Here is a 14,358-nt window from a genome sequence, read left to right as displayed (position 1 = left end):
GCCCAAAATGCCTATGGTACCAAGGCTGAGAAACCTTGTTCAGAAGTCTTACAAAATGGACCAAACTTTCCTAAACTAGGGACCTCTCAGTCCATTAAATCTTTAGAGGAGTAGCTCAAATCTTTTCCATCAATCCCTTGACTCCAGGACCAGCTCTGAGGAATCAAGTGGCCATAGCAGACAGCAAAAGAACACTCGGGGCTACACTCAGATCTAAACTCTCCTATTCAATATTCTGCAGGGTCAGTTCTCAAACACAGCTAGCTCTTCAGGAGGCAAAAGTCTGACTTAATATGTATGCTTTTTTAGCCTTTAAAAAACTGAATTAATTAATTTGAAAATATCAGTCCCAGGGCAATCAGAGCTCTCCCTTTCCTACCTTACTTGGGTTTGGAAATCAATAAAAGAGATACAGCTCTCAAAAACATCTACTCTGAGACCCTCTCCCCTCATCATGCCATCATCTCAAACATTTGAACTTCTGAGTCCAAATTTGTCTACCCCTACAGACCTCTTAAATTCCTAGCAGGACAGAAAAAACAAGTCGGACTTACCATATTTGTTAAAGCAGAGAAAAAACCACTCTGGTGTTCTTCTTCCTTGTCTTTATACTGCCTGAACAAAAATAACTAAATTCAACTTTTGTATTACTTATTAAGTATGTCTTTGTCCTTGGCATTCTAGGTGATCAGGGCAGGGCACTCACAGAATTCAATGATTTCAGAAAACAAAAGCATTGGGACGATCCAGCCATAGTAGTTCCCCCTGCAAGCCAAAACGCATGCATCTGCTCTACAGGCAGCGTGCATCAAAATGCCTGGCTACTCTGGGAGAGACTCAGAAAGCAAGCTGCAAACGTGTGAAACTGCTCTAACATATGGCTGATCCAGTTATTTCCCAAACAGACTATTACTTGAAAAGTGTAACAGTGAAATTACTTTCAGGCTTTAACAGTGAAAATCTTGTTTGTTTTTGAAGGAAGAGGAGGGAAATCTGTGAGCTAAACTATTTGTGGAGATGGGGCAGATTTGAAATTCCACATCTAATTGTGTGTGAGCAAAGTCTGAAGAGGAGCAAGCAAGATACTGTCTGGCCCTTGCCAGGATTAGGAACACTTCTGGTTTCCATTCACTGAATACCAGACACCTTCCTCATCCAGAGCAAGAGGGAAAGCAAGCGTCAATGAAGAGAGCCCCAGAAAAGACAAGGACTCTGGGAAATTGCAGATGATTCCTGATGAAAAAGCAGCATCCATTAAACTAGAGCTAATTCAGTATGTTTTCTCTTTTTACTTATTTTTAAGTATACAAAATGTGGTGCTTCGCAAATTTTTTTACATAGAAAATTGTATTTGTAGGATACATGGGGCTAAATGGAAGAGCCTGCTTGTGGCTGGAAAACCAGTTAAAATGCTCTGCAATAAAATATCAAAGGTTTCAAAAGAATGTGCCCAATTGCTTAAAGAAAAGATGGACACTAATTTGGTGGCTACTTTACCCCTGGTATTAGATACAACCCCTGCTAAGACCATCAAGCTGAGCTACAACAAATACATCTGCCAAAAGCTAAACCTAAGAATACTCTTCTAGGATAGGTAAGGGAAGTTCACCCAAGCACCTGAGCAAATCTGTTTTCTACTCAACCAATTCAAATGAAAATGAAACCCTTCCCCCTGTAATGATGGACTTACCTGTTGTACTCAGATAAAGCCTGAGCAATCACAAGCCCCATTCCCTAAGGGGGGAAAAAAAGACAGCATGGATGAAATAAGGGGCTGGTGGCAATGCCAGGCCAGGGAAACATTAAAACACTAATTACAGCCCCACAGTCCGGATTTTCCTGATCTAACTATCTTGATCTCATTTAAGAGAGTAACAAGGGGTAGGGTGGGGGGAAATGGTTCAGCCCAGATCGCTGACAATTTCACTGGGATCATTTTTACCTCAATAGAGAAGACTAAGTTAGAATCTTCAAACAAAAAGCTCTCGTATGTCTCCAAAACAGTCACAATAAGAGTGACAATGAGTCTCACATTAAATGAAGGTGCAGAGAGACAAACCACTCTTTCAGGCCACAGGAAAACAGGAGGATAACAGAAAGAAGCATCCAATAAATGTAAAAGTGACTTATCAATTTTCCCTTTAGAACCTGCTAATAAACGTGACACAAAGATCAATTCAGGCCACGAGGATGAATCATGTATGGTTTTTTTTTTTTTCCATAAGGGAAATCAGAAGAATGAAGAGGGCAAGATGCCAGACACCTCATCATCTTCTTCCTCCCTTACTCAGAGAACAGATATTATTTTCTAAACTTTCAAGAACATATGTAGCAGGTATACAGATCATCTTCCATGTTCCAGCTTTACCACGTCAAGCTGTAAATGCCATCTGGCTAGTTCTACAAGAAGGGATCTCCCACAGGTTAGTCATCCAAGCCTTGATTTGTTTTTTTTTTAATTTTCAGCTTTATTGTGGTATAACATACAAAATTGTAAGATATTTAAAGTGTACATTATGCTGATTTGATATATCATCTAAGCCTTCTTATTCTTGGGAATGTAATTTATTGACTGTAGGATCACCAACCTCTCAGCACACTAGAACATGAAACAGAACCAACCATTTCATCATGATTAGCCAACCAATATCCCCTCAAACTTTCCTTCCATGACGAGAAGATAAAATATAGTAAGACAGACACACTGATGCTCTAAAATGAAATATCGATTCCCTCTTTATAGCCAGCTGAAATTAACACAACAGCTCTCTGTTCTAAATATCCACTAAAAGTGAGGCCACCAAAAGCAAGTAATAAGAATAACACAGGATCCACATACTCACATTGAGCGTAGCCTCATCATCCACAATAGACAGCTTCACAATATAAGGATTCACAGACTGTTAAACAAGAGACTCAAGGTGAGCGTGACTTAGTTAAGAACCCATTAGCTTATTTAACAAAATGTTAACAAAAATGGTTCTATAAGGCCCCCTGTAGTGATGCTCCTAATACCCAGATTCAACCCATCCTGCCAGCTAACTCCCCCATTTCCAGTAAATCTCTCAGCATGCACAACAATCACCAAATACACACACACACACACTCTCTCTCTCTCTCTCTCTCTTTCTCTCTCTCTCACACACATACACACACACACACACACATACCCCAATTCTGTTCTACTTGCATTTTTCTCCAGGCGGATCAGCCCAGGCCTGTGTCTTCTACTTCTCCCATCTTTCCATCTTATTTATTTCTAAGAAGTGAACACTCCACAAAACTCACTTTGTCCTATCCTGCCAATAATCTGAGTCCACAGGGAGAGCCGTCTTGGGAGGAACATAAAGCTTCTTTGCCATAAGGCACAAATTTATAAGTTGCTAACTTACAGTCTCATCCCAAAGGCTCCCTTATCACTCCACAAACTATATGCAAGGACTGATTCACCCACCCGTAAAACAAAGCCACCTTGGGGGTGGAAAGTGGCAGCTGCTTAACAGCCAGAGAGGCCATTTATGGATCCAATACCCAAATAACACTGCAGGGGAACTGAAAAAAAGGATGTAATTACCCAAACTACAATCTGGTCAGAACACTGGGATTTAATGATTGTCCCATCACTTATATAGCACTGGAAGATTTCTTGAGTTTTTCCAGACCCAATCTCAGCTGGGCAACATATGGAAATGGACATATATTTAAACTCATTAAGCAGTTGGGCCATCTCTTACCAGTGGGATGAGAACCAATGACCTACTCACCTTGAAAACACCCCACACATGGGATGTGAGGAAAGACCTCATCTAGATCAGGCACCAATTCTAACCCAAGGGAAGCAAGGAACAATACGGGGTAGTTTTTATAGCAACCAAGAAAACTCATTACTGAGAGATTTGGAAACCCCCCACATAGACCTTATTTAATCAAGTTTCTGAAGGTATCTTTGGAATGTCAACTGGGAATAGACAAAGATACAGCTTTGCTTTCTTAACAGCCCAAATGTATACAAGGTTTTCTACAACACAGCCCAAGAAGGTAAAACCCACTCTGTTTGTCACTTGACCTGACAGAGGAAGGCTCTCCACACTGATTCCTATAACCACCAGTCAAATCCTACTGATGCCACAGATGTCAGACAAGATCCAATGCAAGTGGATCCTCAGAAAAGAAAATCAGCAGCAGGCTGACCTAGAGATGCCATGATGAAGAGAACAACAATAGAAGGAGCAGGCCACTATTTCTTGGCATAACTGTTTAAAGTTCTTATCCCTCACCTTCCCAAAAGTCCACTGTTTTAAGTAATAATAAGGATCATCTGATTAACAAGAACAACCTATGCGTTAGCAATTGAGGAAAAGGTAAGGGGGCAAAAAGCAGGGGTTTGAGTTCTAGCTCCTCTACTAGGAGTTCCAGCTCCTTACTAATTGTGACAAGAAAGGCACATTTATTAACCTAAGCTCAACTTACTCATCTGTAAAATGTGGGTATTTTCTTTCTCAGGGTTATTATGAGACTTAAATGACATTAGACATATAAAATCCTTAGCATAGTATCTGGCAGATGGTAAGGACTCAATGATTGGTACCTATATATTTTCTCCTTTAACATTTTTATTACATTTGAAGAAAGCTTTTTAGGGGAAAAAAAAGGACAGAAAAAGAAAAAGACCAATTTGCAAGTGGACAATAAACAATTTTGTAATTTCTTGGAAACATCATGTTTAGGATAACAGTTGGGGACCGAGTCATTCATCATAGGAGACTGGGCTCACCGAGAAGGCCAGGATCTTAATACTGTGAAAATTTCTATTCTACCAGATACTGAGTTTCCTTTAACACTATACACCTGTCGTGCTGGTCAGTCACAGTTTTAAACTGAAGGCAATCTACTTTTCACTCACAAGACAGAATTACAAACTTACAAACTCAGTGAGCCTGCACAGGATTACTTTAATGGGGCTCTGCCTTTATTTGATCTAAACCATACTTACTCTTTCTCGTTGCTTTTTTTTTTTTTTTTTTTTTGCCTCCTCTATCTCTTAAGAGAAAATAATGAAAATGGAATGCATTATTTGAGGTGAAGAAGAACTATTTACATTTACTACGTGACATCTTTTCCATCACTTCCATTCCTTAAGTCCAACAACCTTGCCTTCCCTGTGATTAGGTGGGCACCCTGCCTCTCTGGCGCCCTTTGCACATTACTAGGTTACAACTTTCCCCAGCTGTCATGGGATGGATTGCAGTGGGAGCCAGAATGCTGTTCTACCCAGCACACACTCTGTCATACTAGTTTGCATAAAATTTCACCAGCTTTTGGTTTTGCTATGTTCATCTGGAATTCCTCATGTTCCTGTCAAAGACCTTCTTGCTCCATGGTCACTAGGCTTCCTTAATGGTTTCTAGTGAGTGACTTATAGCAAAAGCTGCAAAGCCCAGATAAATTATGCCCACCAGCTTGCCCTTGCCTACTATATTAATTCTTCTGTGGCTTCTGACAGACTAGAGATGCATACCTCGCTCCAGAAATATGATTTTCTCTAGTTCCTTGGCCATGTCCAATTTTTCAGGCTGACATTTCAGAGAGCCCTGCTGGGCTGTGCCAGGGTTCAGTTCACATTTAGAGAAACCAAGCCATTGCCTCAGAGTGGCCTGCAACCAGCAGAATGTTCTGAAAATATTCATTACTGATGATGGTGCTTTCCTATTACACATAACTCAACTTTCATTAACTATCTTCAGCATTTTTCCTCAGCTATTTTTCTTGCTGTTGTAATAAGGCCTCAGAGGCTATTACACATGACAGAGATCAAAATGGCTACCAAGCCAACCTCCCCAGATCACCAGTAGAACAGGTGTTGGTGATAAATTACATATTTATTAGTAGTTCTGCACACCATTTGTCAGTTCTTCCAAGACAATGAAAGCAATCAGCTCCTGGGAATTACACACATGTTAACTCTGTTCCACATATTCCAGGCCCTCTTTTAAATATTTCTCACAGCCTCTCTTTCTTCCATACTCTCCTTGTAAGAATAGACTCCTGATTTTGTGTTACCCATCACTCTCAACCTGACTAGGAACCATCTCAAAAATCACTAAGTGCGGGCACCTGGCTGGCTCAGTCAGTGGAGCATGTGATTCTTGATCTTAGGGTTGCGAGTTTGAGCCCCACACTGGGTATAGAGATTACTTAAATTTAAAAAAATCTTTAAAAAAGAAAAAAAAACCTCTAAGTGAAGAGCCAAAAGATCAGAAATGAAAAGCCTCCCTCCAGCTGGCCCACTTCTCACAGCACTGCTACTTGCTGAGTGAAGAAAGTCAGGTCGCCTCAATGCAGCTCCTGACTTCTGGATTCAGTAAAGTACTCCTAGTGTCCATGATTCAGTGCCAAAAGCTCCCTATTCCTCCAAAGCCGTCCCCCAAGAGGCCTCTGGTCTTCCCTGAGGGCCCTCCTTCCTTATCTGTGTATTCTGCCTTTTGAGAAGAATCAAGTAGAGGCACGAAACCAAGTATAAATCTCTGAGTTCTGTTTTTTAATCTCAAAAACCTCTAAATCTCTCCCTGGTTATTTTGGGAACAAAGAGAACACCAGAACTGACATGGATAAGGCTCTGTCTTCAATTTTCTATTTAAATCAGAAAGAGTTCCCTGACCAACAGTGGTACTTACACAAGTGGACCGCATTATGGAAATCCAATAAACAAAGTCCAATCTTTCAAAACAGATGCATCAGGTCACTGGTTCCCAATCCTGGCTAATCATCATACTCAACAGGGGAATCAAAAAAAAAAAAAAAAAACAACAGATTCCCAGTTCCCACCCCCAAGAGATTCAGATTCAGTGTGTCCAGAGTAAAGCCCAGAAATTTCTTCTTTTTGAAAGGTTCCTAGGTGATTCTAATAAGCTAGGTTCGAGAACCACTACATTAAGGGATGGTTACTCACTTTATTAGAAGTTGCACCATGGGATTCCTTTAAATGGCTACATCCTCTGCCCCATGCATTTAATAAAGAAGTTTTAGAATTTGATAAATCAAAATTAATCTATATACCATATACCAAGAACATGTCTTCGACATTAAAGTAACAAAGTCCCCTAGGAGTGGCCACATTTAGGAAGATTATAGAAAGATCATAACTGTCCATTAAGGGGCCCACTTACCTCATATTTTCTATAGTTCACCAACAAAGCCAAGAGGACAACAGCATCATACCCATGCTCCCTGCGACTTGGGGGGTGAGACAGTATCTGTACCAAAAACAAGAAGTGAATGAGTACCAGTTCCTAGTTCCTAGGAATGCAGACAGAGAAGATTTGAGGAGGTGGTTTACCCAAAAGAGAGAGAGGTGACGGGGGGAATTGACCTACCTGTAAAATTGCTTCAAATATGCTGTTGATCATGACATACTCTAGGATAGTATTCTGGCTGATGTTGTCTGTCACCTGAATGCAACAAAAGGCTTTTTAAAGTCTATACTGAGGCACTCTGGTATCTCAAGTATATCTCCTCCCCTACCATCTAAGATAATCAGAAATGTTAAAACATTCTGCTAAATACTCAGTAGACCTTTAATAAGCTCCCCTGAAGCTACCAGAGCCTGAGTAGGCAGACACTAGAAGGGTAAGAAATTAGCAAATTAAAACTTTCCAAATCTCTGAACTTCTCATTGTTTCCCTGACACCCTCACGTAAGCATTTACTTAACAGTTTCTTTACATTTCTCAAATGCAAAGGAAGAAGTTTCTGATCAAGCAGTCTTTGAGTGACGGCAGGGAAAGACAACTGCCTAAAGTAAATGAACAACACCCTGCCCTCCTCCCACTAGGAGATACAGGCCAGCTGCCAGTTATTATCAAAATCAGAACAAATAAAGAGAATCACAAAAACTGTTTCCAGGTAAGACCTGGTGAGAAGGGCAAATCTGACCATCCAGAAGACAAGAAATCTCTAGGAGTGGTACCGCTGAAGTGATAAATATCGCGGGCCCTGCAGGCCAAAAATGCCAGCAGTTGCTCCAAAGAGCAGTTTCCAGGAAGTGAAAGCCCATTCAACTCACTTCCTTCTACACATTCACCTGCAGTGGAGTGATGGGATGCCCGAGCAGGGATTTCTTTCTTTTCTCTTTTCCTTTCTAACTTTAGGCTCAAATATTCAAATAAGCTTGCCCCTGCTGTTGATAACACCCTTGACAGAGAAACATATAGATGGGTCACTCACAGTCACTAAGCAAAGGAGAAGTTTCAGACATAAACTCTTCAGACTTTCAGAACCTTCGGCACAAAGCAATGAATCCAAACTCTCCATCAAATTCTGAGAAAGAGATCCATTAAGTATTAAAACATACCAAATAACATCTCTACTGTGTCTCTGTCCAACTCTGGGTTATGCTACACAGGGTCATGTGTGTAACATACAATGAAGCAACCATACCCGTCCCTCAGGCCTAGGCCTTGTAAGATTAGACAAAGAAAAGGAAGACTTCAACGTGTAGCTATTTGGGGAAAAATGCTTTAGAACAACTGCACAGAACAATAAAGATTTCACTACTTTACCAAGTAAGTCTTTGCAGCCTGCCATTCTTATATAAACCTTTAGATTAGAATGAAGTAAATTGTTTAAAGGCTAGTAATAGTGGTTAAATAACAGATTAAAAACAATAAATAATAAACTAATTAAAATTAATTAAATTAAGAAAAGTAAGTGGTTAAAGATTAATAATGGTTAAATCATTATAGATAAAGTATATCATCTGATGAAGGCACACTGAACAAACAACAAAGACAATATCACTACAGGCAATCACTGGCCACATACACTATCCAACAAAGCTTGCCGTGTCCACTCTGGCTGATTCTACTAGACAACATGGTTGGAGTATATTACTTGTATTATCAATCAGCTATAGACCCAATCCGATCAAAAGATGAAACCCTCACACACTACAGCAAAAGAAACAAGAAAAGAAATATTTGACACTGAATGAAGGAGGAGAATGAATGAAGAAGAGGATTTAGCATGCTGGAAGCTCAAGTGAAGGTTCAAAATAAGCTACTTCAACAAATATACAGTGAGGGTCTACTATATGGTAAATACTGTGCTTTCAAAGAACTCAAGGAAAAAATAATAACCCTTGCTCTCAAAGCATTTTTAGTCTACTAGAGGACAAAAATAAGCAAAAGCAAACAGTTTTATTTTTTCCTTTTCAAAAATTTTTTATTTAAATTCATTAATTGAATTTATTAAATAAATTATTGAATTTATTAAATTAATAAATTTATTAAATTCAATTAATTAACAGAATGTACTGTTAATTTCAGAGGTAGAGGCCAGTGATTCATCAGTCTTACTAAGCAAACAGGTTTTTTTTTAAAGATTTTATTTATTTATTTGACAGAGATCACAAGTAAGGAGAGAGGCAGGCAGAGAGAGAGAGGGGGAAGCAGGCTCCCTGCTGAGCAGAGAGCGGATGCAGGGCTCAATCCCAAGAGCCCTGAGATCATGACCTGAGCCAAAAGCAGAGGCTTAACCCACTGAGCCACCCAGGCACCCCTAAGCAAACAGTTTTAATTTAACAGTTACTATGACAGAAATATACATGGAGAAGGGGAATTAGCTCAGAAGTCACCTATTCCAGGATTCCTTAGGGGTGGGTTATATTTTGAGAAATCAGTAGGAATTAATTAAAACTTGAAGAGGAAAAGAATTCTAGACAGGCAGTATCATGATCAAAGACACATGAAGAATGAAATGGCCCTGGGTATGGAGCTGGAATACAACTTCAAACTTCCAAATTATGGAAGTACAGAATGAGGCACAGTGGTGAGAGATGAGGCGCAGTGGTGAGAGTGGAGATGGGAGAAATAAATAGGAAGCAGATCATGAAAGCTCTATAAGGGTAGCTAGGGAGTTTGGCCTTTCTCCTGTTTGTGATGGGAAATTAATGAAAAGTTTTGAGCAAGAAAGATTTGAGTGTAAGATATATCACTGTGGTATCAGTGTGGATGACGGATTTAAATATGGTAAACCTGGAGGAAGGGAGACAAATGAGGACTAATCTGTCCATTTTCTGAGCAAGTTGCCATGTCTTTTTTGCCTCTGTATCCCCAGTACCTGGCACATCAGAGCCAACCAACACTGGTCAAAAGAATGAATGAAGGAATCATTGCAATAGTTCAGGTGAGAGACAACGGGGACATTGGCAGTGGGGAAAAAAAAGAAAGAAAGGTATGAGAAATATGAAACTGAGGCAAAATTAGCTGATCTTGGTGATCGTCTGGATATGAAAGATGAAGGGAAGAGTCAAGAATGACTCCCAAGTTTTTGGCTTGGGTGACTGAGACAACAGGTGAGGCCATCAAGTTGGGGATGAATGAAAAAAAAATAGATGAAGTGAAAACATTTTGTAGATGTCAAGCAAGAGGTACTTTAGGGATGTGTGAATGGGTATATTCAGCAACTGCTTATAGAGTATACAACTCTGAGACTCATGACAGGATGTTAAAGCAAAAAACAGAGACTTAGTAATCAGCAGCATACAGGCAATAGTGAGAACCATGAGAATGAGAGGGATCTGGGATTTCACCACCATATAAATATGAGCTGTATAGGAGAGAATTAAAAACTAACTCCCGAGAACTAAGTCTTCGTATATTTATAATTGTATATTCACAACTTTTTTGAAAAATAACCTAATCCCTACAAGGATTCTTTGTCAAATAGATTATTTTAAATTTAATGAGTGATAGAAAACTAATTCTTCAAAGTTCATATTATAAACAACCTTCATTCAAGATAGTGTCAAACACTATAAATCAGATAGCTGATAAGGGACTTATATCCAAAATATAAAAAGAACTCTTACAACTCAGCATTAAAAAGACAAATAACTCAATCTAGAAATGGGCAAAGGATTTGAAGAGACATTTCTCCAAAAATATATATATAAAAGAAAGACAAAAAACAATTGTCGACGAGGATGTGGAAAAATCAGAACCCCTATACATTGCTGATGGAAATGTAAAATGGTATAGCAACCTTGGAAAACAGTTTGAAAGTTCCTTGAAATATTAAATGTAGAGTTACCATATGACCCAGCAATTCTCCTCCTAGGTATATCCCCAGGAGAGCTGAACACCTATATCCACACAAAAACTTGTTCATGAATGTTCACAGCAGCCTTATTCATAATAGCCAAAATGTTGAAATATCCCATATATCTATCAACTGATGAATGAATAAAATGATGCGGTATATTCATACAATGAAATATTCATCAGCCAAAAAAGGGAATGAAGTACTGATACATGCTACAATGTGGATGAACCTTGAAAACATTATGCCACGTGCAAAAAGCCAGATGCAGAAGACCACATATAATTCCACATCTGTGAGATGTCCAGAATAGGTAAACCAAGAGAGACATAAAGTAGATTAATAGTTGACAGGGGCTGGAGAGAAGGGGGATGGAGAATGACTACTAATAGGTACATGTTTTCTTTTTGGAGTGATAAAAACATTCCAAAATTAACAGGGGTGATGGTTGAACAACCCCGTAGAGATACTAAAAGCCACTGAATGAGGGGCGCCTGACTAGTTCAGTCAGTAGAGCATGTGACTCTTGATCTTTGGATTGTGAGCTCAAGACCCACATTGGGTATACAGATTACGTAAATATAAACTCTTAAAAAAAAAAAAAAACCCCACACACACAAAAAACAAAAAGAAACCCAATGAATTATTACATTTTAAAAGGGTGAACTGTAGATGTGAATTATTTATCAATAAAGCTTTTTTTTTTAAGTGTCAAACAACAGAAATAAAAATTCTGATAAAGTCACTGTGTTAAATAAGAAAACTTAAGTTTAGAACTAAAGTTACCCTTGTATATTATATTTCCCTTGTTATATTTTATTTGAGTTCCTAAATGTTTTTAAGGATATATGAGCATGGGGCGCTGGGTGGCTCCATCAGTTGAGCAGCTACCTTCAGCTTGGGTCATGATCCCGGGGTTCTGGAATGGAGCCTCATGTTGGGCTCCCTTCTCAGCAGAGAGCCTGCTTCTCCCTCTCCCTCTGCCTGATGCTCTGCCTACTTGTGCTCTATCTCTCTGCCAAATAAACAAAAATAAATAAGCAAAGAGATCTTGTTTGCAAATAAATGTAAAAAATATTATATACCCATTTGCAATTAAGGGTTATATTTATTTTTGTTTGTTTGTTTTTAAGATTTTATTTATTTATTTGACAGAGAGAGACCCAGTGAGAGAGGGTACACAAGCAGGTGGAGTGGGAAAGGGAGAAGCAGGTTTCCCACCAAGCATGGAGCCTGATGTGGGGCTCGATCCCAGGACCCTGGGATCATGTCCTGAGCCAAAGGCAGATGCTTAATAACTGAGCCACCCAGGAACCCCTGCAATTAAAGGTTATATATTTTTTAAAAATGTATGAGCACATGCTATAAATCAAAAAATAAACCACTCAGTCTTTATCTTGCAGGGGAAGGATATTTCAATTTACATTTGAATTTCAACTCTTCCTTTATTCAGACAAACCATATCTGTAAAACAAAAATATTCAAATTCAAGAACAAATTCAACCATTTGTATCTACCTGAGTGCAAATCGTCTAGTACCGTAACTGTCTGCAGATGGTATCCATGAACAGCTGTCAGAAGCAGCCATCCACAGGCACATCTGCAACTTATGCCTCACCTTCATGCACAACTCTGCCTTGTCAAAGCCCATCAGCATGTTGATAATGTCAAACCCAGAGGTAGATTTATTCTTTTGATGGACTCCTCGAATGAGTGCACACAAGGTCTGCAGAGATTAGAGAAAGAATTCTTTTGTAGAGAGAAGTCTCAAAACATGAAGGGCACTGGATCTGCCACCTCACACTGCAACCTCAGAACCTCCTCCTTACACAGCTGACATTCAATTGCTCTGTCCCTCTCAGCTCCAAAACTGTCTGAGTCTTACTATGTGCAAAATCCAGAAATGAAAAGAGGAATAGCAATTGAAACTGCTATCATCCTCTTTTTTTGCTGTTTTTTTGGCCTCATCCTCTTCAAAAACTGCACTGCAGAGATTGGAAGGTGAATTCAAAAATAAAAACAGTTCTTGAGTTTGAGTCATATGATTGGTGGAGCTTTCCTTTATTTAAAATTAATTCTAGTATTTACATTATAATTGATCATTTTTAGTATTTTTAGTAACTACAAAAGTTATTTCAGTCCATATAACGACCAATTGCTTCAAAACTAAAATTCTTTACACTCCCCATCCACTACTGACTAGCTGTGTAATCCCAGACAAATTAGTTAACTTTTCGTGCCTCAGTTTTTTCATCTATAAAATGGGAATGACAATAATAGCAACCATCTAATAGGGATGTTGTGAAAACTACGTGAATTAACACCGTAAAGCACCTGGAATAGTTCCTGGAACTTTGTTAATGCTTCCAAGAATAGTGCTTGAAACTTTGTTAAAGCTTAACAAGCCTCATTATAATAATGCAAGCCATTACAACAATGTACTATATTTTTATGGGTCACCAAGTGACTTAATGCCAATTTATTTCCAATGAATTAAAAACAGTTTACCATTCATGCCCACACAGTGAGTCACTGCAATTATAGGAAGCATGATTTCCCACTTTCATTTCAGCTTTCAGTGAGCCCCTACAACTGAGATGCCCAAAATGCACAGTCCTTCTTTCTGGAATATCAGTTCAATAGGTAATTTCTACAATCTACAGATGAGAAAACCGGGGCTTGTGAAGTGATTTACCCAACTAGTAAGTTAGAAATTTAAACCCAATGTACCAAAAGTTCCACTAAAATCTTTTATGTTGTCATGGAGTCTTCATATTCTAAGCTTGTCAATCACTGTCCTAGCTACTCAGCCTGATCTAGGCTACACTGGACCAACTATACTATAAACTTCAGAAATTTTGCTCATCATTCCTTCATTAAAAATTTGCTTCTAAAGTGCTGAGTATTTACCAGACACTGTCCTACATGCTAGGAAGAAACTATCAAAGTCTTTGCTCTCAAGAACCCTATAATGTATCCCCATCAACCCAATGTTTGGCAAGTAACGGTCATTCACGAAATAATTATTCAGTGACCACGCCACTTAGCATAAAGAACAATGATTCTTAATGTTTTCTAAGTTACAGACCCTTTTGAGAATCTGATGAAAGCTCTCTTTTCAGAAAAAATGTAGCTACATACATAAAATATTACATATAACTTCTGGGAGTCAAGGACTCTCTGAAACCTCAGATTAAGAACTCCTGATCTAGTGAGAAAATACTCTATTAAGAATCTCTTCTGATTTTTGCTGTAGACCATC

At 38.9% G+C, this 14,358-nt stretch overlaps 1 protein-coding gene across 3 annotated transcripts in view; it reads right to left on the bottom strand.

Annotated features, from left to right (window-relative positions):
* The window catches only part of ARMH3 (armadillo like helical domain containing 3), a 174,758-nt gene that overhangs the window by 144,488 nt on the left and 15,912 nt on the right, over positions 1-14,358 (bottom strand). For all 3 annotated transcript variants that reach the window (XM_080822780.1, XM_080822781.1, XM_080822779.1), the window contains 7 exons: positions 12,715-12,822; positions 8,223-8,315; positions 7,374-7,448; positions 7,167-7,253; positions 2,844-2,900; positions 1,691-1,734; positions 555-615 (listed from right to left, as the gene is read on the bottom strand). In XM_080822780.1, coding sequence (XP_080678906.1) covers positions 555-615; positions 1,691-1,734; positions 2,844-2,900; positions 7,167-7,253; positions 7,374-7,448; positions 8,223-8,315; positions 12,715-12,822 — 525 coding nt within the window. The remainder of the gene's footprint in view (positions 1-554; positions 616-1,690; positions 1,735-2,843; positions 2,901-7,166; positions 7,254-7,373; positions 7,449-8,222; positions 8,316-12,714; positions 12,823-14,358) is intronic.

The sequence above is a fragment of the Martes martes genome, assembly GCF_963455335.1.
Source record: "Martes martes genome assembly, chromosome: 14".
NCBI classification, from domain to species: Eukaryota; Metazoa; Chordata; class Mammalia; order Carnivora; family Mustelidae; genus Martes; species Martes martes.
Note: the sequence above shows the minus strand (reverse complement) of the source record. Positions and strands in the feature narration are given on the sequence as shown.